Source organism: Scomber japonicus, chromosome 12 (assembly GCF_027409825.1).
Source record: "Scomber japonicus isolate fScoJap1 chromosome 12, fScoJap1.pri, whole genome shotgun sequence".
Lineage (NCBI taxonomy): Eukaryota > Metazoa > Chordata > Actinopteri > Scombriformes > Scombridae > Scomber > Scomber japonicus.
The window spans coordinates 24326734-24348381 of NC_070589.1; the positions used below are offsets into that span (position 1 = coordinate 24326734).

The 21648-nt window shown below is 38.8% G+C and overlaps 1 protein-coding gene across 1 annotated transcript; it reads left to right on the forward strand.

The window, feature by feature from the left end:
* Positions 1-3233: 3233 nt before the first annotated feature.
* On the forward strand, positions 3234-20178 carry gipc2 (GIPC PDZ domain containing family, member 2). The gene is made up of 6 exons (XM_053330186.1): positions 3234-3816; positions 15375-15560; positions 18511-18691; positions 19322-19434; positions 19593-19674; positions 20001-20178. Exons 1-6 carry the CDS (start codon positions 3541-3543, stop codon positions 20150-20152), a joined length of 990 nt encoding a protein of 329 aa, XP_053186161.1. The 5' UTR covers positions 3234-3540; the 3' UTR covers positions 20153-20178.
* Positions 20179-21648: the final 1470 nt, after the last annotated feature.

Below are 21648 nucleotides of genomic sequence, written 5' to 3' on the forward strand. Positions count from 1 at the left end.
GACGAAGGACAGAGAGAGAGTAAGAGAGAGAGAGAGAGAGAGAGAGAGAGAGAGAGAGAGAGAGAGCGAGAGCGAGCTGGAGAGAGGGATGGGGGTGACCACATCATGACAGCTCTCTCCCTTGTTACCAAACATACAATGAGAGGACTGACAGCTCACAGACGGACCCCCTACTGATGAATGTGCAATTTCTATTTTTGACCTATTTGGTGTTTTTATAAATACCGTGCATGCTGCCAAGTTGATATAAGTACAAGTGAAAGACTGTTTGGGTTGTTAATCTAAGACATTTTACATATATGGACCTTTTTCCATACTCACTTCACCTTTTTGTTTGTTGGAAATATTTGTCAATGAATGCGTCTCCAGCTGCACCCCAAACAAATCAGTCAAAATAACTGTAGTGCCAAACATTACATTCTAAGATTTTAAGTTCATTATTGATATTTTTTTCATCATTGTCTTTCACGTTAATTTCATTATGAAGAGATATGAGCTTTAGTGAAGAATGTGTGTGCAAGTTATTCAGGAGGATTGTGGTTCACCGGAGTGTGTTTGAATGGACTATGGATCGTCATGTGTGCATTTTAAATCTACATGTGAAGTTATCAAACTTGAAATTTTAAAATAAATATTTCCACATGAACTGATCTCGAGCTGTTTCAATCATGAGGAGGCATTCGGCGAATCCTCCTCCATGAGTTAAACAGTGTATTAACAATAATGACTTTTTAAACCGCTAATGCTTCTTCGGCCTATTTATAGTCAGTGAACAGTCTGCGTAGTAATATTACTCAAAATGGATTCTCTACAGCAGACATTTTGATAGTCAAATGTGAATATTTTTTGCTGTTGTAAAACTTATAAGGTGCCATTTCTGATGTGCAATGATCGATATTAAAATAACCGTGCTTAAAGTTACTAATGGCAAAGCTATGAATGTGTAAATATAGCTGGTCTGGTCTCAGCTGCTGTGCGATCGGCTGCCAACACAGAGACCTTTACGTTTTCCCACCAGGGGACGCCACATCACTCCTCATGGCTGAGGGGGCCCACGGTGAGGCGGAGGGGGGGGGGGGGAGTGTTCATGTTAGACAGAGAGGGCCACTCCGCTGCCAACATTTACAGTTGTTTTTAGTTCCAAGCAGGAAGGGTGTAATTAAAAAAACAATATTGCGAAATGTGTGGGCTGTATTGAAGCCATATAAAAGCTGGTATTACATTCACTTTTTGAATGCTTATTTTTAATTTCATCAAGGTTATATCTAGCTATCTATTAGGAGAGTGGGTGCACAAATGGTTCCTTTCGTTCCCACTGTTCCTTAAAACACTTACACACAACAACATGTGTTAGAGATTTGTACAAATAATGAGTCACTATTATCCAGGGAGGTAGGAGAGTAAACACATCTGCTACGCTGTGTGGTAGAGTGTACCAGCCTGATGGGAATATATATGTATTTATATATATATTTATATGCAATGTAAAAAAGAAAGATGGATGAAGGTCTGCTCACTGTAGCTGTTTGCACACTGCACAGACAGCGACTGGCTTTGAGTTATGGCTCGATTTTCTCTGGTTTCAGCCTTTTCTTGCAATTATTCTTCTTTAGTCTCAGTTACAACTTGGACTCAAACAGAAGTGGTTCAGCGGCTCTTGGCAAGAGAGGACAAACAAACCAGGTTCAGCGGGGGGGTGTAAAGGCATCTTGGGTCCTGGAATTTGGAGTGACACCCATGAGTTTCACCATTCCTTGGCTGAAACTTTGACAGAGAAACAACTTTTCTGTGTGGATAACTTCAGTTTAGTTTAACCTTCATTTTTTTGCAGCATATATTTAAAAAATGCAAGAATAATCATTTTAAAGGACAATTTCACATTTTTTCAAGTCTGTCTTAACAGTCAGGGTCTCAGATGAACATTGAAACATGTATTTCTTGCCATAATCATACCTCCTGTTCATACTGGCCATTAGAGGCCAGTAACGCACTTACAATGTAAATGATGTATTTAAAGGTTTATCTGGTGAAGCTGCTCACTGTTTTTATGGCCCTAAACAAACTCTGTCCTTAGTATTTTTAAAAAGAAATTAAAGTATATCTATCTTCTTTGTTTGGGTTAACTTTAATGGCATCATTGTTAAAGTTTTATTGTATTGTAATCAATTTTTTTGTTTGTTTGTTATTCTCTTACATTTTGTCATTGCTTATTTTTCCAGTCAAGTAGTTTTTTACTGACTGTTTTTGTTTATTTTCATCTTATCCAGTTTTGTAAAGCACTTAGAGCTGCATCTCTGCATGAAAGGTTATATAAAAATAGTTATTGTGATTATTAATATGAAGCTTCAGCTGCCCAAATGAGTCAAATCAAGTAAATATATTTTAACGTTACTGTGCTTTTAGTGCCAGTAAGTCCCTCAACAGCGACTCAGCAGGGAAAGACAGAGGGTTGATGCTAAAAAGACTGTAAATGTGAGCAGATATCCACTTTAGGTGACTAACTCAGACAGACTGCTGAAGCCTCATATTAGCTTCAGGTAAACTTTTAAATGTACAATTTCACTAAATGACACACTGTGGATTCTGCCTCCCCATCATTTACATTGAAAAGACATTTGAAAGTTATCTTTTGATACACAGTATGAACAGGAGGAATGATTACAGCAAGGAAAACCTATTTCACTGTTCATATGGGCAATGTTGGGATGTAACTAGTTACATGTAACAGTGTTATGTAATTTGATTACAAAATACATGCAACTGTAATCTGTTACAACTACTGAGAAAAAATGTAATTAAATTACAGTTACTGATGAAAATGTTGATGATTACAACGGAGGTTACATCTGAAGTCAGACCTTTAACATCTTTCTCAGGAAGATTTTTTATATTTTGTAAATAAATCATGACGTGCTTTTTTGAAGCACACATAGGCCGAAATGATGACACAGTACCAATTAAGCCCATGCCAGACTTGAGACTTTTTTCATAAAATATCTTATTTTAGGGTAACTAATCAATTTAATTTCCAAAGTATAACCGGTCCCTCCCAACCCCTTCCTATGGGCCCCTGATAGTTGTTTTAGGACAGACTTTAATAAATTGTGAACCTGTCCTTTAAAGGTGGCGCACAGGTGCAAGGTGGAGAGGTGTGCTGAGCTCGGGTTCGTCCCACTGCGCCTGCGCATCACGGCACGCTGAAACAAACAGAGCAGCTATTGTTAGCTGACGGGCCATCCAGCAGGTTGTGTCACAGTTTATCCCCTACTCACCCACCTACCTGTTGAACATTTACATCATTTATTTGCAAAAGCGGGGGCCGGCAGTCGCTGTCGAAGAACAAAGTGAAAAACCTAGGCCGTGGACAGGTAAGGGAAAAGGAGGGGAAGACATCGAGGAAAGAAGGAAGTAAAGAAGGACGAGAGGAGCGTTGGGCTGGAACTCAACAGGTTGGCTACTTCAATGTTATAGCAGCGGCTCGGACTTTTTAATTCCCCCCCTCTCCTTTACATCGACACACAAACAAACACTAAAATTAAAATGCCGCTGGGACCATGGAGGAAAAAAAACAAGTCGACGAAAGAGCAGCTTGTGGACAACGAGGAGGTCAGTGGCGGACACGCAGGTGCCGGGAGCTTGGCTAAATCCGCCGTGAATGGAGCGGGGCTGCCTCCTCCACCTGCCAGCCAGCGGCCCAAGCTCGTCTTCCACACGCAGCTTGCTCATGGAAGCCCCACCGGGAGGATCGAGGGATTTGGCAACGTGAAGGAGTTGTATGCGAAAATAGCCGAGGCGTTTAATATAAGTCCACCTGAGGTAAGCGCTCACACCGTTGTTGTTGTTGTTAAAAAAACAAGGTAGAAGGGGATTTAGTGTTGCGTTCAGGTGTTGAAGCTCCGTTTTCTTGGAGTACGTGAAGTATTCTAATAGATAATTGTTGTTTTAAGCTCTAAAAAGTGATGAAAAGTAAGTGCCAAGTTTACTTAAGTGCTGTAATAATTTACAGATATGAGATTCTTTGCGTGTTTACTTCCTCATACTGACACTTAATTACATTTCAGAGGGAGAAATATGGCACTTTGTACTCCACTCTATCAGTTTTATAACTTGCAGTTCAGTTTTATTAGTCGTATGTAGGGTAATACAGGGTCAAGAGTACAATGAAATGTGTTGTGATGAGAAGACAAGGCCAGCTCAGCAATAAAATTCAGTTATAAAATACAGAACACTAGATTTAAAAAAAACAAAAAAAAAAAGATGGGTGAGATATGAATAAAATATAGCACTATATACATAGAAAATGAGGATATATGTGTAAAAGTAAAAGTGAAGAGTACACACAGCAGTATTTCACATTGAGTATGCAATTACTACAGTTACTTAAATATTTCTTACATAAAAAATCAAGTTTACAATACAATATGTTGTTAGGTTGTGATCCTTACAAAAAGCAGTGTCTAATTGAGGTCCCTTATCTTATTTCAGATGTCTATAAGTTGTTCACCAAAGACACAATTCCTCCTGTAACTCCATTAGATGGTTTTCATTTAGATATTAACATTACATACATCACAATACAATGCATTATGTACATTTAGACAGAAGTTAGTAGAGATCCGAAGAGAAAAAGCTTTGATTTTCATTATAAATAAAAGTATCTGAAGTTTGATTTTCTTCTTTTTTACCCTTTTAATCATATCCCAACCCCTGAGATTCATCTGGTGACTCTTTTGGAGGGAACCACTGGATCAATCTTACAAACTTTTCATACCTTAAGTACATTTTGCTGATAATACAGGACTTCTACCTGTATTGGTAACTTTAATGAAGTGGAAATTTTCTTTTTAAACGTGAGATTTTATTTGATTCTGTCATAAACAACATACATGCGCCTGTCAATACATTTAAAAAAAAAAAAAAAAAAAAGGCAAAAATCAAAACTAAAGACTCAGATTCAACCCAACATGACATCTGGAAATGCAAATAAGTAACACAAACAAGGCATAACAACAACTCCAAATGCAGGAATGATGAGATGCAGTAAAGGACTAAAGTATACAGTTTTATTCGGGGTGTTTTCTGGAAGATTAATCTCGTGGTTGGCTCATTAAAAAGTCAGCTTTGACTGTCTTGTGTGTTTGTGAAGACACGCCCTGCCTGCACACCTTTAGCCCCGCAAGACTGAGAGAGATATGCATTTTATCTTCATATGCAGTCGCTGGAAATCTGACAAATCGATGCCGTCTCTATTTTTAGATCCATGTTTTTCATTCAGTGTCAAATTCTATTAGGAAGCAGAAAGAAAAACGTCTCCACAGAGATCCTGAAAACAAAAGCAGGCTCTGTGTCGTCCTCTAAGCTCAGACTGCTTTCAGCTCTTCTTTTCAAAAGGGAAGTGTCAGTGGCATGTTTGGCTTTTGTCAACTTGAATATGACAAGACAGGCAGGCGGGGCAGCCTGTTATCAGCGAGGTGAACTTCCTTCCCCTCTTGAAACTCAGAGATACTGTCACTTCACTCAGCAAGTGGGAAATAATAGGGCTGGAATATACTGTCGGAGACCCCTCAGTCAGCTGAGACTCTTCAAGATGAGCTGTTTTTCTTTTAGTTATTTATTTATTCATTTACTTGTCAGTCTTTGTGGATTATGATAACATGATAAAGCAGATAAATGCACAGGAATAACACTTCAATAAGGAATTATGAATAAGTGGAATCATAAATATATATTTGTATTTATAGAAGTTCTGTCCTTTTTGAAGAAGTATTTTTTATAGCGGACTCAGGATGCAGGAATGGGAAGGGAGGTGGGGGAGGTGGGGGTGGTGGGGGGCCAAATCTGATTTGACTGACAGAATGATGGGTCGGGTACGGCCCTAGAAAGGAATTTGGCGTTGGTACACGGCTAAGAGCAAAATACAGGACTTCACATGTTAGATGTACATGTGTTAGAAGGAGGGCTGGGTCTCTTAATGTGGCCACTCTGACTTAATGAGGCTCAAATGAAGCAGGTTTAATGTCTGAATGTTTCTGCAGGTATTTGTTCCATCATGTCTGTCAATAACGCTTGTCAGGACGTTTCTGTCTCTGTCTGAACTTGTTTTAGCAGAGCGACCGCCTGACAGAGTGTCATTTATCTAAAGACGAGCAAGGTGCTGCAGCACTTTTGAGATTTAAGGATTTTAGCTGATTTTCAGCAGGTTGCTTCGGAGGACAGGGTTCAGACAAGGGCTGCAGCTAAGGATTATTATCATTAAATGTCTGAATATGGTGAAAAAAGTCCATCACTGTTTCCGAAACCACAAAATGCATCCTAAAATGTTTCTTTTGTCCCGACCAGCAGTCTATTATCATTGTTATTGTTATTATTACTTTATTATCATAGAGGGAAAAGAAACCAGAAAATATTCACATTAAAGAGGCCAGGGAATTTTGGCTTTTTAAATTTTAATTTACTCAAAATGGATAGTTTGCCATTTCAGTTCATACTCCTCGTGTTTATTGGGTTGGTTTCCCTGCTGAAGTGTCCTTGAGCAAGGCGCTGATATTCTCTCATCTTAAACCTCACATACTGTTCATTTCCTGACTCATTATTAGTCTCCACACTAATTCACATTCATAAATCCATTAATATATGTTGGATTAATCCTTAATGAAGCTGTCAAAGAATGTATTCTATATATTTATGAAATAAATACATTGACAATCACTATTTTATGACCCAAGAGAACATTTTATAGGGCATGAAGAATACAACATGTTTGAATGAATTGTTTGAATTTTGTGCACTTGCATAAACAAAAATGTGTATCAGCTGCACACAAATGTATATGTATACTGTGGGACACATTGGGATAAAAATTCAGCTAAAAGAAATGTGCAAAGGGTGTTTTACATCTGTCATTTGTGAAAATTTGACCTTGAACAGTATTGTCAAGGTTAAGGAGAGTTTACAGTTACTGTTCTGCAGCTGGTTTTGAACTGTGAGGGGGACCAGAGAAGATCTGAAGTGTAGTGATGAGTAAAAAAAACCCATCATGGTGGAAAACAATCATTGTGGTGGTGATGGAAAAATAACCCAAATGTCTCCAAGCTGTCCCATTAGCAGTTACGTCATTAGCAACAGCATCCTTTAGAGTGCAGGAGATGCAGAAACTATGTGTCACAGAGGCCAGACGATACTCAGATATTCAGAAATGTAGAGAGAGAGACTGTGATGTGATAATGTTAGCTGTTAAACTATGCAGCGTTTGCCACAGGAAGTCCCTCACGTCCGGCTCAGTGGGCACAGCCTGAAATCTAACCAGATAACTCGTCCTGGCCACAGCCAGGGGCGTCCCAGAGGAGCCGGGGGAGCGGTTCTGCCCAGGGCCTCCTCCCTCCATAAACATCACCAAAACCCCCGTCTGCTGCCCTCGCCGGCTGGATGTGACCTGCATCACAGCACTAAAGATAGCAGAGCTGATGAATTCAACACATTTCCCAACAGCTTCTATTAATGAAGTGAGGAAAGTAACTTCAGTACTGGTGATGCCTTTTCGGTACCAAAACATGTCAAACTTCTCCTTGCATCAATATTTAATGTTGTCTTAACTCCAGCAAGAACAAGAAATTCCTAAATAACGTCTGCTCTGTTTAAAATATCTGTTTTAATAACAATCAAATGAACGAGACTAAACATGTGATGCTAACTTTGAATAGTTTGCAGTTTTGTAGAGCTGCAACTAGTGATTAGTTTCACTGTTGCTTATTTTAAAGACTATTTTCCCATTAATAGAATTTGTTTTGTCTATAAAATGTTAGAAAATTGTCAATTTTTGCCCAAGATATCTTCAAAAGTCTTGTTTTGTTCAATATATTCAGTTTACTATCATGTTAAGTCACATTTGAGAAGCTGACCATCACATTTTTGGCCTTTTATACTTAAAAAAGACTATTATTCGCCCATCAAAGTAGTTGCAGATTGATTTTCTGTCACTCTTATTGCAGCTTTACAGTTTTTTATGTTCAATGCTGTGGACATATTAAGCTCCTGGTAGAGAATTGGTGTCCAGCACACAGCTCGGTCTGTGAAAGACGCAGTGCTGGAGATATTATACTCTCACTAAACTGTCAAAAACAGTCTGCACTCAATATGTGAAGAGACAAATTTCCCACTGAGCGTTAGACATTTGAATGTACCATCTGCCTCTGCTGTCTTACAGATTACAGCTGTAGATCACTAAAGTTCAGCTCTTTTGTGGGCTCAGTTTAATTAAGAGGTCAGTCACAGTTTACCTGTAGATGTGTTTTTTAATATATAATGAGTGTAAAATGACAGATGTAGTATCAATTTTCATTCTACATAAATAGTGTTCAAATTTTGTCTTTTTTTTTTGGATGAAAATGATAAGATCAGAAGATTAGAATCAAAGATATATCCACAAGTGATTTTACACATAAAACTGATCAAAACTTCACACAAATAATATCGAGTTGGATGAATTTACTTTAATAATTTGACATTTTGACTAAACTACAGTACAAATTTTCATTTTTAAGCACTATAACAGCAGCTTATTAATCACAGGTGATGAGATGTTTCTAAACTTCGTCTGCTGCGTGAACATAAATCATGCAGTATGTTCTTTCAATTTGCCATCACTGTAAATGAAACTAGGGGAGAAAACAGAGATAAACAAAGGGAGCCACCCAGAAACACAGAGGTTACACTGAATGCTTGGCTGAGCCTAAAATGAATTATGTAATAAACAATGGTGTTGTCTTCCTTCCTCGTACTCATTGCCTCTAATAGGTTACACATTTCTTTCCAAATAGACATCACATTTCATCTAAGCCTGTCTGGATTCACTGTGAGCTCCCATTGTTGTGCCCTAATTAGACAGTAGCTCTTAGGTTACACTTAAACTCAGTCACACAGTTTATTTAGCAGGCTGAACTGATGGGAAGGAATTTATCTGAGAGAATGGCATCTAAAATATGATATACAGTAGTACTAATCTCTATTTGATCTCAGCCACTAAGATATGCTAAGTTACAGTCTTCCATTAAAGCATCAGATCTTTCTATGTGCTCGGGTCAAAGTCTGATTATTGGCTCTGCGGCTGTAGACTTTGAGGTGTGGCTCTTGTGACTTTGCCTTTTTTTTGTGTGTGTGTGTCCACCTGGCGCTCCCTGATCACCAGAAACACGGACATTTGCTTATAATTTGAATATCTGGGCTGCGATCGTGTGACAAAGAGCCACACCACGACTTGTTTTTGTTTTGCAGGTGCTACTTACTTGTTCACGGCCAGACATTTCCTAATCTGAGGGAGGGGGCAAAGGAGAGGAGGGGGTGGGGGGGATTAGAGAGAAACAATCTCATTTGATGGAGTTGGAGTCTGCTGTTTGAAAGCTTGGCTCCTGTACTTGTTTTCCTAGAAACCAAGAAAGTAACAGGATGAACTTTAGTATTCAGGCTCCATTATTATATATGTGACGTTAACTAATATAATAAATGCTGTTTCAAGTGTACGTAGAGATTATTAATCCAGGGCTTCTCACATCAATCAGGATTATTAAATATTACTAATGAGAGCAATAGGATAATTTTCTAATAAAGTATAAAAGCCTATTTAGTGTAGTGACACACACAGGCCTTGTTTTCAGATGAAAGATTAATAATAAAAAAAAAAAAATGTATTAGCTCAAAGTCTACAAAGCTGCTTGATTTGATGCTATTATGAGTATTTTGCAACATGTCAAGAATAGTTTCAGCTAGTTTGGCTAATCTTTTTCAAATACATTTTGATTTTTGAATATTTTTTTCTCGCTTTGATAAGAGATTGTGGTTTTCCATTAGGGCTGCAAGTGACAGTCATTTATTATCGATTCATCTATGAACTATTTTATCATTTTGTTTAGTCTAAGAAATGTCAGAAAGTAGTGAAAAATGCCTGTCGTAGCTTCCTAAAGTCCAAAGTGTTGTCATTAAATTTGTTAAATTTGTTATTTTGTCCTACCAACAGTCCAAAATTCAACAAGCCAATTTACAAAGACACAAAAAAGAGAAAATTGGGGAGAAGAGATGCTGGAACCAGTGAATATATCCTTGACTGTCTGCGATATCATGTCATAGTTAATACATTTTAAATGCAGATTGGTTTGACAATACTGATCTGCATTATCATGTAACTATAAGTTTAGTTTAATAAAAATCTTAAATTTGAATGGAAATGAATGTAGAGTTGTTTCTAGTGCTGGAAGCAGTTTACTAAATGATTGTTATACTGTACCTTTCTAAAATAAAGAAAAACCAGCAGCTGTATGGGTTGTTGGAAAAAATGCAAATCTCAAACACAACGCTGTGATATTAAGCATATGATGTGCAGTAAATGGACCACATGCAATCCTCTAATGCTTAACTACATTTTTAGTACGTTCATTTTATTGCATTTTTAAGTATTTCTTAATGATGCTTTTCATGAGCTGACACCATTACTTCCTGGTTAAAAAATAAAAGGTCCACTTATATTGTTTTAGTGTGTAATAATATAATAACATGTTCTTTAATGATCCTGCAACATGATGCCAGTGAACATGCGGTTAGTAGTGATTTCGCTTCATTACACATACGACAAGCAAATGAGCACAAACTCTCCCCGTGTGCCCGCGAGATACAAACGTGACACTAACGAGGAGAGCGTGAAGCAGCAGAAACAGACCCCAGGTGTGTGTGTGTGATTGTGTGTGTGTGTGTGTGTGTGTGTGTGTTCACCACCGACTGAAGTGGATCTGGTTTTTATTTTGATTTTAAGTGGTTGTTTACCAGCGGAGGTGCAGAGGAAAGTGTTGTCACGGCACCACAGCCCGCAAGAACAGCAGCAGCAGGTTTTCAGAGGCAAGTTCAGGTTTCTGTTAGCTTCTCTGAGGAGTGATGTGATGGAGAAGACAAAACTACCTCAGACTAGTAGCTAGAAACTAATATGTATTATCACATGTTTGGGTCTAACGTAGTAGGAAAATGAAATAAATTTAATTATTTTATCAACACATGCACAGACTCAGTTTACTGTAGTTTAAATCTAATGTTTTTACATTTCTTGTTTCATCCAGAGGGGTCATGAAGCAAGATTACCTGTTAATCCAGGCTTACCTTTAGTAAACCTGACATACTGAATGCACAATGTTTTAGTTAACTTACAGTATGTCTTTTAAAATGCACTAAATAGAATAAAACAATCAACAATATTTTAAGGAGTCGTATCATTTATATTCATATTCTGGGGCGCTATGGGAATATCTTTACATCATTTACAGTTTAAAAAAACCTCCTGATGAGCTCTGTCTGCTCTGATTGGTTAGCTCCTGGAGGCTGTGCCCGTCAACTGACTCCCAACAGCTTGGGATGCTAAGAAAACAAACAATAGTAGTGGGATTTCTTTTTTTATCTCAAGCTTTACTCGTAATGGAAACTTTTCAAATACAAATGATCCAAAATAGGCGAGAAGACAACGTGAAAACAACCCAAGGAAACAGAAGGATAAAGAGCAGGCAGCCCTTTATGACCATGTGTGAACAATCTGACGTCACTTTGACGGGGAAGTAGACGTAACTTTGCAAATGAAGCTTCCTCAGCAGGCTGAAGCCCTGACCAGGAGCATTTAACCTATATTCAAATTTTGGACCTTAGACCACATTTAACACAATCATCCAACATATTTATAATGTATAAAAATAAGATTAAATAACACAAAGCTTAGTATGTCACCTTTAAAAACACACAAACATCATCACAAACCAAGGAGCAACGCCCTAAATATGGAGGACTTTTTAAATCTAATTACCTGTCTGTGTTCATTACATATTCAAATTTCCCACTCAACTTGAAATAAGCAGAGAAATGTAACAAATTGAGCTAAAAGTCGTCTTTTTCTTTCATAATTGCGGTTCTTTGACAAATTTTGCCCGATATATATTTTTGTTGTATTATTATAATATAGTATGTGCTGCTGCTCTGTGGGAGTAAGCATCCCAGCTTTATCTATAGACATGATCACTGCTTGACGTCTCAGTAAACCAGGCTTGACTCAGGTCAGCTGAGATCCGGCTCCATGAGACAGATTAATCCTGGTTCAGTTTGTCACGCTCATTACGCCCGTCAGTCGTCACGCTGAACAATCTTTTACATCCGCAGTTAGTTCAATGATTACACTGACTTATCTGCTGATGAATGTGATTTCCTTTCAAAAACAGTCACACCACAATGCATACAGCTTACTTCAGCATTCACCCGTCGTTAACTATTAAACATCTGAAACGACAAAATCTGAAGATGGCACAAGGGGAGGGACAAAAGTCAGTCTATGTCGTAAGCAAAGTATTTTCCCCTTTTTAATCTTTCTAAACCCTCCTTTCTGCTTTTAAAAGACCTTTTGAAGAGGCTGTAAATTGACAGCAGTTTCAGTTACCAAAGAAACAGGTTTCCCCAGCTTTTAGTCAACAGTGTTTCAATGCAGGACATATTTCAGAGGGAGATCCAATTAAAGGCTGCATTTATCAAGCCTTACCTCTCTTCAAACAAAGGCCTAGGAGACGTGATCTTTCCTTTTAACAGGCTGACTGTAGAGAATACACGTAGGTGGAGGTTTGTAGAGAACAAATTAATTAGCTGTAGTTATATTAACGTCTGCTCCACCAATTAATCTCATTTTGTCAGGTCATGTTATTTCTTGTAGAGTCGTGAACTGTTACATCTGTGAAGAAAACAAAAATGAATATGCTATAAAAAATAATTGTTTTCAATTCAGTTATCAGTTAAGTAGTAATGCTGCTGTCTGGGTTGTTATTGTCAAAAGGCAGCAGCTGAAATGAACACTCCTCTGCTCATTTGGGTGCTGTACCTAATTTATTTTCATTATTGATGTGTTTGTTATTTTTCTATTAATACATTAATCAATTAAAATTGCTCTTCACAATTCCCCCTGAGCATAAGATGATTTGTCCAGCCAACAGAGCAAAACCAAAAGTCTGCAGCGATTATAAAACAAAGAGAAATCCTCAAAGTTGAAAAGCTGCAAATTGATGATCAAACTTTTTCTGTGGATTGTTTCAAACACCGGAGCTTTGATCAAAACTTGTAAAAGTAATGAATATTGTCTTAAAAACTAGAGAACAAATACGAGGATCTCTACAATACTTTAAAGGCCTTTTTAAAAGTCTTGAAGATAACAAGTCTTGTGAAGATAAATGAACTTACACTATAATCCATCCATCAATTTTCTGCCACTTATCTGTGGTCACATCTCATTAGTTATTTACAGCTTGTAGTATTGACAACGATGTGATATCAATAATAAATTCCTGTACTTGAAGAATGACGGAAAACCAGTTGTGGCAGTTATTCCTGCAATTATTAATTGAGCATAAAACGAGTATTAAGTTACATTCTGTGTGGTTTTAAAATATCTTTAAAAAGTCTTTTATTTGTATTTGGTGAACATCCTGAATCCTGAATCCTGAATCCTGAATACTCTTCAGGTCAGTTAGAGGCAGTAAAACGACCCAAGCCCATTCCTCTGATTGATTATTGTGAAGTGTAGTTTCTACATGACTCACTGATTGAATATTTAGCCTTTGCTGTGTCATGCTTTATGAATAATTTCATCTGACGTCAGTGGAGTTGCTCTCTTTTTCAGGTGAGGCCTCTTATACTACTCTGCTCTACTCCGACTATAAAACAGTAGAAACGCTGCATTTATACACACAAATATATCAGTATTGATCCAAACTCCACTTTAAATCTGATATAGTCTGTTAATCATCCTCTCGAAGGGTTTTTATTATTTATTTACTCTTAATCTTGGTCGACATTAAACAGATCACAGTGCCTCTCTTGCCCTGCTCCGTGTGGTTATCAAGGTTTAGGTCAGTGTGGTGCTGGCAGTGGGAGGCTGCACTATCTGTTCTTGTGAGTCAGAGTTTCTAGAGGATAGGCAGGCGCGTTGCAGTGAGTGACGCTGATCTCTGCATCCAAGCTTCACCCGGCAGTGTGAACTGGCTGTGGCTGTCAGCCCGGCAGGAGGAGACGAGTGCTGAGAGCAGCCTGAGAAGCGGCTTAATGCAGTTTGGCAGCTTTGGTAACCGGGTGTAGGCGTCCGCTGCTGTTCCTCCCACTCCCTGTTGGGTAATGCCCTGGCCTGGGGGGTGGGGGTGGGGGGGGGGCTTGTGTGTGTGTATGTGAGCAAGGGAGGGTCTGCTATGGAAAAGAAAGGGAGAGAGCCATCAATTCAACTGCAGTGCACCCCTCCCTTACCACAGATATCGCCTCCTCTTCACTTCCATTCCCCCTTTCACTTTCTCTCTCTGCCTTCTCCTCTAGCGGCCTCCTTCCATTATAATCCCATTCTTTTATAGTCTGGTAACCCATGGCAACGCTTGAGGCCATGTCTGCTAATGTGAGTGTGTGTTTGTGAACAGTGCCTGTTAGTACACAGAGGGAAAAAAAAAAGAGTCCCAAACAAGGCAGGCCTCTCTGCCAGATCGTGATTGGTGCACAAAGGTCATCGTCCTGATGCACCAGTACGAATCAATCCCCTCTCTGCTGTGCAAACAGGAAGTCAGCCAGTAAATCCCTGGCCTGGTATTTTTCCAAACTCCTACTAGGAAGCTGATCCCACAATAGAAGTTTGATGCCGAACTCGAATATCTGCACGGACGTCCCATAGTTAATGAAGTATAAGGTATTAATAGGCTCGGTGGGCTCTGCATAGGTGAGGCAGAGTGGAATAAATGATTCACCAGCCGGGGCTCCTCCTCCCGAATTTCACTGTCCTGACACTGTTTTTAAAGAGATGTTAAATCAGGCAACATAAGTATTGAGTTCCTAGCGATCACATTCCTCGCCCTCTCTCTGCATGTGCTGCCAGGATATGGCAGCCGCAAGGTGTGAACATTTTTGGCACAGGAGCAAAGGTCAATTTCCTGGTTTCCTTCATCACAGGCTGGTTCTGACTCAAACCTTCAAACACACACACACACACACACATGCACATGGACGACACCGTGGGGTGGAAGAGGGTGTTGCTTGGCTGCTGCAATGAATACAAGAGCCTTCCTGATGAATCCTTTTTAGCACAGTGACATCCTGCACTTTGTCATCTGCACTCATATGTTTTTATTTTTGAGTCCGGCTCAGTTTTCAAGCTGTGACTAAAAACAGTTATTCTTTTTTTGGTTGTGTACAAAAAGACTTTTCTGGGTGTTTCCTTCACAGCAGGGCCTCTTCTTTTATTATGTTATCTAACAGGCCAACAACTAATCATGTTTCATTTAATTTTCTGTTTCTATGACACACATTTTGTAATATACTGTATCCTGTTGTGTTTTGTACAGATCCTGTTCTGCACCCTGAACACCCACAAGATTGACATGGAAAAGCTGTTGGGGGGGCAGATCGGTCTCGAGGACTTCATCTTCGCCCACGTTAAAGGGATCAAGAAGGAGGTGGAAGTGCGTAAGTCCGAGGATGCTCTGGGTCTCACCATCACCGACAACGGAGTGGGCTACGCTTTCATCAAGGTGAGCAGCAAAAAGGGAGCGTCTCACCTCAAACACATCAAGGAATCAGCTGCATCAAGTTGTGTAAAAAAAACGAACACAAACACGAGGAGGCACGAAATAAAGCTTTGAAAAAACAGGATTCAAATGTGGAGAAAAATTTTTTTATTTCAGTAAATGGCTGTATTGGAATGAGTGCCTTTTACATTAATTACATTTTAACATTTTAGATTAAGTTGTATAATTGGATTAGGTTAAATATAAATAGTAAACCATGTCAGATTGAACTAAATCCCCAAAGTCATGGCACTACATGACATGTAGTGTGTTTTTATGTATGTGTATGAAGATGTGTAGATTACCAGTCTATGGCTGCAACTAACTTTTATTTTCATTAATGATTAACTGACATTAACTGATTTAGTCCGTGAAACTTCAGACCAGTACAAAATGTCCAAGGAGATGTTGATTGTCCTATTTTATCCGAATAAGAGTCCAAAACATAACAATATTCAGTTTCCAAGAAAAAGGGGAACCTGAAACCATCACATTTTGGCATTTTTGTATTAAAAAGGACCTAAACAATTAGTCTTGCAGATTAATTTTCTGTCAGTCCAACAAAATGAAAGATGGTCCATTTACAAAAATATGAACCACTGGAGCGCCCTCGTAGTCGAGTCGTTACAGCGCATGACAAATACTCTCATCGTCCCTGATTCAAGTCCAACAAGGGTCCTTTGTTGCAGGTCATACCCATTTCTCTCTGTCCCCTTGTTTCCTGTCAGCCTGTCTGTCACCGACTGTCCAATAAAGAGAAAAAAGAAAAGACCCCAAAAAACTAATATTAAAAAAAAGAAGCACAGAACACAAAACAGCAGAATCATTGTACCAATTATATCATACAAATGTGAAGCATAAGACCTGAAGTTAAATGCTAATATCTATCAGAAGTGTTTCCTCTATACTCCTCACTCTGCCTGCACGATTGCCACATTGAAAGTAATTTCCTAAACTTTCTCTCACATTGGCAGTCATTATTTATGTTGGTCTGTTGCCTCTGTTGTTTCACGCTGGTCTAATGAGCTTATTGGCTCTCAGTCATCTGCTGCATCAGGGCAGGTTGCTCACATGTGCCATCATGTGATACTGAAGCAGCACTGCATCCTGATAACCTGTTAACCTGACAGTGGGCTCAGTGGAGATGCTTCATATCAGACAGTATAACTCTGAACTGGATACTGATTCAAGCAAATAAAGTCTGGAAACTTAAACTACGATGACTTTGTAAGCTTGAAAAATCCTCCTTATTAGATGTGCTGGAATATTTTTCACTTTCACAAGAACTAAATAGTTGACCAAGTCGGTTTATATAACAAACAGAATGTGGGTCAGGAAACATTTAGCAGGTCTTCCAGTAGCTTAAGCAAGAACCTTTTGAAAATGTCATGAAATAAACAGGTTTCCCGTTCCCCCTCAGGTTCTTTAGTCCTCCCGTGGAGAGCAGAATGAGAAAACTATCATTCATATTCAAAAGGTCACAAATCCACGCGGTGTACAGTGGATGCTGCTGAGCTGGGAGAGCAGATATATTTGCATTACAAATTTCTTTTTTTTTTTAAAGCTTTTGAAGTCTGGTATACAACACTGTTATTTAGCTTTCCATGGAAACATTTGAAACTATTCTTGTTTTCTGCTCAGTCAGGTGGTTTCACATCAGCGGACTCATAAATAGGAGGAAGGCGATTACGCGCTGCCCAATTCTCCATGTTTGTCTCCATATTTGTTTTCTGCCGTCTTAGTCAGCATTTTTATCTTTTCTTGCTTTGAAACTTTCTTTTTTTCTGCTTGGAGCAATCCTCTTTTCATTTTGGCATCTCATAAATGAATTAACCTGGTTTTGTTATGTGTGCGTCGACACATTTTTCACTGACTGTTATTTCATTTTTTTCTTCAAGTTTTATTGGCTTTTCTTTTCGAAATGAGAACAAATAAATAAAAGAACACACAAAATGAACCTATAAACAAGAACCAAATTCTATCAGCATAGACTGAAGAGCGGGGGAAAAAAGGAAAAAAACACACTGCATCATTTCAATAATACAAGTTAAGTTCACCACCACAGTGTTTGACACATAAAGAGACGAGTCCCTTCAGTACACACAAGTCTTCATCACGCTTGTATATTAATTCATAGAGAAAGAAATATTCAAACTATACAAGCGGAAAAACTTTCAAATTATGCAGAAGTTCAAAGTTTTACTCCTAAGACCCATTTTCTCCCTTTTACGAAAAAGAAAAACTTCTTCTAGATGAGCAAATTTAAATCTTTTTAGTTATGCAACTCCATGTGTGTGTTTAGTGTCCTTAACTTCACCCTCTCTCTACATTCAGGTCTAACTCCGCTGTTCCAGTTACTGGCTGTAATATAAGCAGCTGAGATAAATCCTGTTAGAGTGAACACTGATTTTAAACCCTGAGTCAAACATGATCTGCCCCTTAAGGCACAACGTTTGATTTAAATGGGATTGCATCTAACAGATATTTTCATTATTTGCCCAATTAATCCATTAGTTGTTTGGTCCATAAAATGTGAAAAAAATGTTAATTGGCTCCCACAGCTCAAGGAAACGTCCTCAAATGTCTAAATGACTAAAGAAACCTTAAAATATTCACATTTGAGACATTAGAATCTGATAATTGTGGCTTTTTTTAAAAAATTAAAATATGATATAGGTTATTTATGCTCTATATTTTCTGTTTTTAGTAGGGTGTTTGTGTTATCAGAATAGTTGGTGATTCATTTAGTAGTTGCAGCTCTATATTTAAATAATTTATTTTCTCCAAAAAGTCAGAGCTGGATTTCAGACCCACACGTGATGACACACCGCATGAATAAAGTCACCTTCATGTTGTTTACACCATCTCTTCTTTCTGTCTCCTTCTCTCCTTGCACCTTCTTCCTCTCGGGCAGCGCATCAAGGAGGGCAGCGTGGTGGACGGAGTGAAGGTGATCTGCGTGGGAGACCACATAGAGAGCATCAACGGGTGTAACATCGTCGGGACCCGGCACTACGAGGTCGCCCGCATGCTTAAAGAGCTGCCCAAAGACAAAACCTTCACCCTCAAACTGGTCGAACCCATGAAGGCCTTCGGTGAGTAAGAAACACGACAGAGACGAGCACTTTTTGTCACTTTGTGTATGCGACACCGATGCAGACACATTAACACGTTACATAACTGACCTACATGCTAAAAAGAAACAGATTCACCCGCAGGAGTCAGCAACTACAGCAGCAGCAGGCAGAACGGTGCACAGCAGTGTTGCTCACCTATAACAACATATAATATGATTTAGATGGTTTACAGTTTGCTTGAAGACTAAGAAAACATATATATTTCTATGAATATGTATTTTGAGCATGATGGTAAACTTAAAGAGACAAACTGAGAAAGGGAAATCATTTTAAATTCTTTTCTTTTTTTTAATGAGGAGTCACAAACCAAAATGAATAGGCTTTAACTCAGTGGTCTCCAACCCTGCTCCTGGAGAGCTACTGCCCTACTCCCCACTCTAAACCACACCTGATTCTAATAATTAGCTCTTTATCAAGCATCTGAAGGTTGTCAAAAGGGCTTGATAACGAGTTAATTATTAGGATCAGGTGCGACTCGATTTTTAAAATTTGGTAACTAATCGATGAATCGTTGCAGCTATTATTTAAGGAAGTTGAGCAACAGAAAAATGTGCCTCAGCAATAAAGTCTGTCCTTCTGTTTTTACAGAAAGGCTCGAACCCAGATCGAAGGGCGCCAAACCTGCCAGTGAGACCAAGGTCGGCACAGGGAGGGGGACCCTAAGACTTCGCTCCAAGGGTCCAGCAACAGTGGAGGAGGAGGTGAGTTCATCTCTGTAGTTTTACGGTGAATACTACAGGTCTGTTCTTTGCTGATATGGACTTAAAAGTTCTCTTGAAGGCAGCACATGCTTCAGTGCTTAAACTGATTATTAACTCAAGGATTAGTCATTTAATTCAAGCTTTATTTGTGTATTTAGCCGACAGAATTTGAGGAGAAAGCCGTGAAGAAGGTAGACGACCTCCTGGAGAGCTACATGGGCATCAGAGACACTGAGCTGGGTGAGTATAAATCCTCATAATCCGGTATTAACCTCGGCAATACCGTTTAAATAGATTCACAATCACTGTGCCGTTAATGATAACAAAATATTTGACTGACCTTTGATATCAGAAGATTAATTGGCTCTGCATTCCGTCAAATGTTAAGTATATTATTATATTATTAGAAATCAAACACTTAGATTTTAAGTTTCAATGTCAGAGGTCTTAAAGTAGTGAATATCTTACGTACTAATGACTCTGGAGTGTTTTCATGAATAGTGATTTAGATGATTAGAGGGGTGAATGTGTGGATGTGAGCTCATTTATCAAAACTCTCTCTGCAGCCGCCACGATGGTCGAGGTGGGCCGCGACAAGAAGAACCCGGATGAGTTCGCCATGGCGTTAGACGAGACTCTCGGAGACTTCGCCTTCCCGGATGAGTTTGTCTTTGACGTGTGGGGCGCCATCGGAGACGCCAAGCAGGGAAGATTTTAAGTTTGGCTCCGGCTTCCCTACAAAAACCAACAAATACACACACACACAAACAAACACACTCCCTTCTTCCCCCCGAATCACCTCTTTTTAAATATCCTCAGAAGCCAACTGGACAAAACTTCAACCAGCGCAAAAACCGGGGAGGTGGACGAAGTGTTCTTACCAACATGTTGTTCTTAGGTGTAGCTTCTTCGCTCTCTTTTGATGGAGAATCTTTAACGTGTCGACTGAAGTGAAGTGAGCTCACGTTAAGGAATTTTAACATGCTAGTTTGAGTTTGTAATCTTGTAAAGATATCCATGAAATGTGGAATGCAGTTTACCACACCGGACCTGCCTCCTGCACACGCTGAAGAGTTGGCGATTAATTCCAGATGTTTTTTGTTTTTTTTGTTAGCTGCATCTTACAAGCTCATGATGCCGTTCTCAGTCGGGACGGCACAGCTAGTCAGCAGCGGTCTATTACACTGGTTATAAATGGTACGTGCACATCTTCAATTTGAAAGCAATCACAAGTTTTAATCACACTTTATAGCTGCTGTGTAATTTTAAATATAAAGATGTATCACACAGCTTTTTATATAGGCTCTTTTTTTATATATATATATAAATATATATATTTGTGAAAATGCTGCAGATTTTTTCAGCAGCAGCATCGTGTAATTAGTGTAATTATAGTTGATCGTGGCAATATGTCTTTCTTTCTCAAGCAGACTTTCGTTTACTTTGTGATTTTTCTTACCGAACTCCTCTCTGTGCCCTTACTCATCTCATCTTGAGCCTTGCGTCCATCCGTCAGTAGCTGGATTTCCACAGCACAGACTGAGCAATACAGAGATCAGAGGAGGTTTTAAAATCTTTTTAAATGCCTTTTTAGCCAAGTTGACGACACACATTCCACCAATATGTTTTTGATGTTCTCGTAGTTTTGTTGGCACTGGTAACGAGATGCACGCTTTTTCTTTTTTAATTTATTTTATCATGAAAAAAAATAATCATATGCTCGAAGACGTTTTTACTCTTGAGTGAGATGTGGCTCAACATGAAAAGCCGTTCTGAAAGCTGTCTGGAATGGGATGAATTGCAATCCAATGTCTTAAATGAATGCACTTACATTAATGTAACATCACACTACTTAAAAATCACTGTCAAACTGAATTTAAATAGACTTGATTCGTGTCGTACACTGATGTTAACTGCAGTCTGCGTTATTGTTGACGCACCATAAGGGATCTCTATTGTTGGATAGACAATAAAATTTGATATACTGTTAAAAAACGCTTTTTGTCTTCTTGTCATACATGCAACTTTCTTTTTTTCTTTTAATTATTTTTTGGACAGTTGGTGGCTGAGAGACCGACAGGAAACAAGGGATGAGATAGAAATGCAACAAAAGTCCCTTTCTGGACTCGAACCAGGGACATTGTTACCACTCAGCTATGAGGCAGGGTCAAAGCCATAATTTGTAGAGACTGACAATGATGAAAGAATGCATGA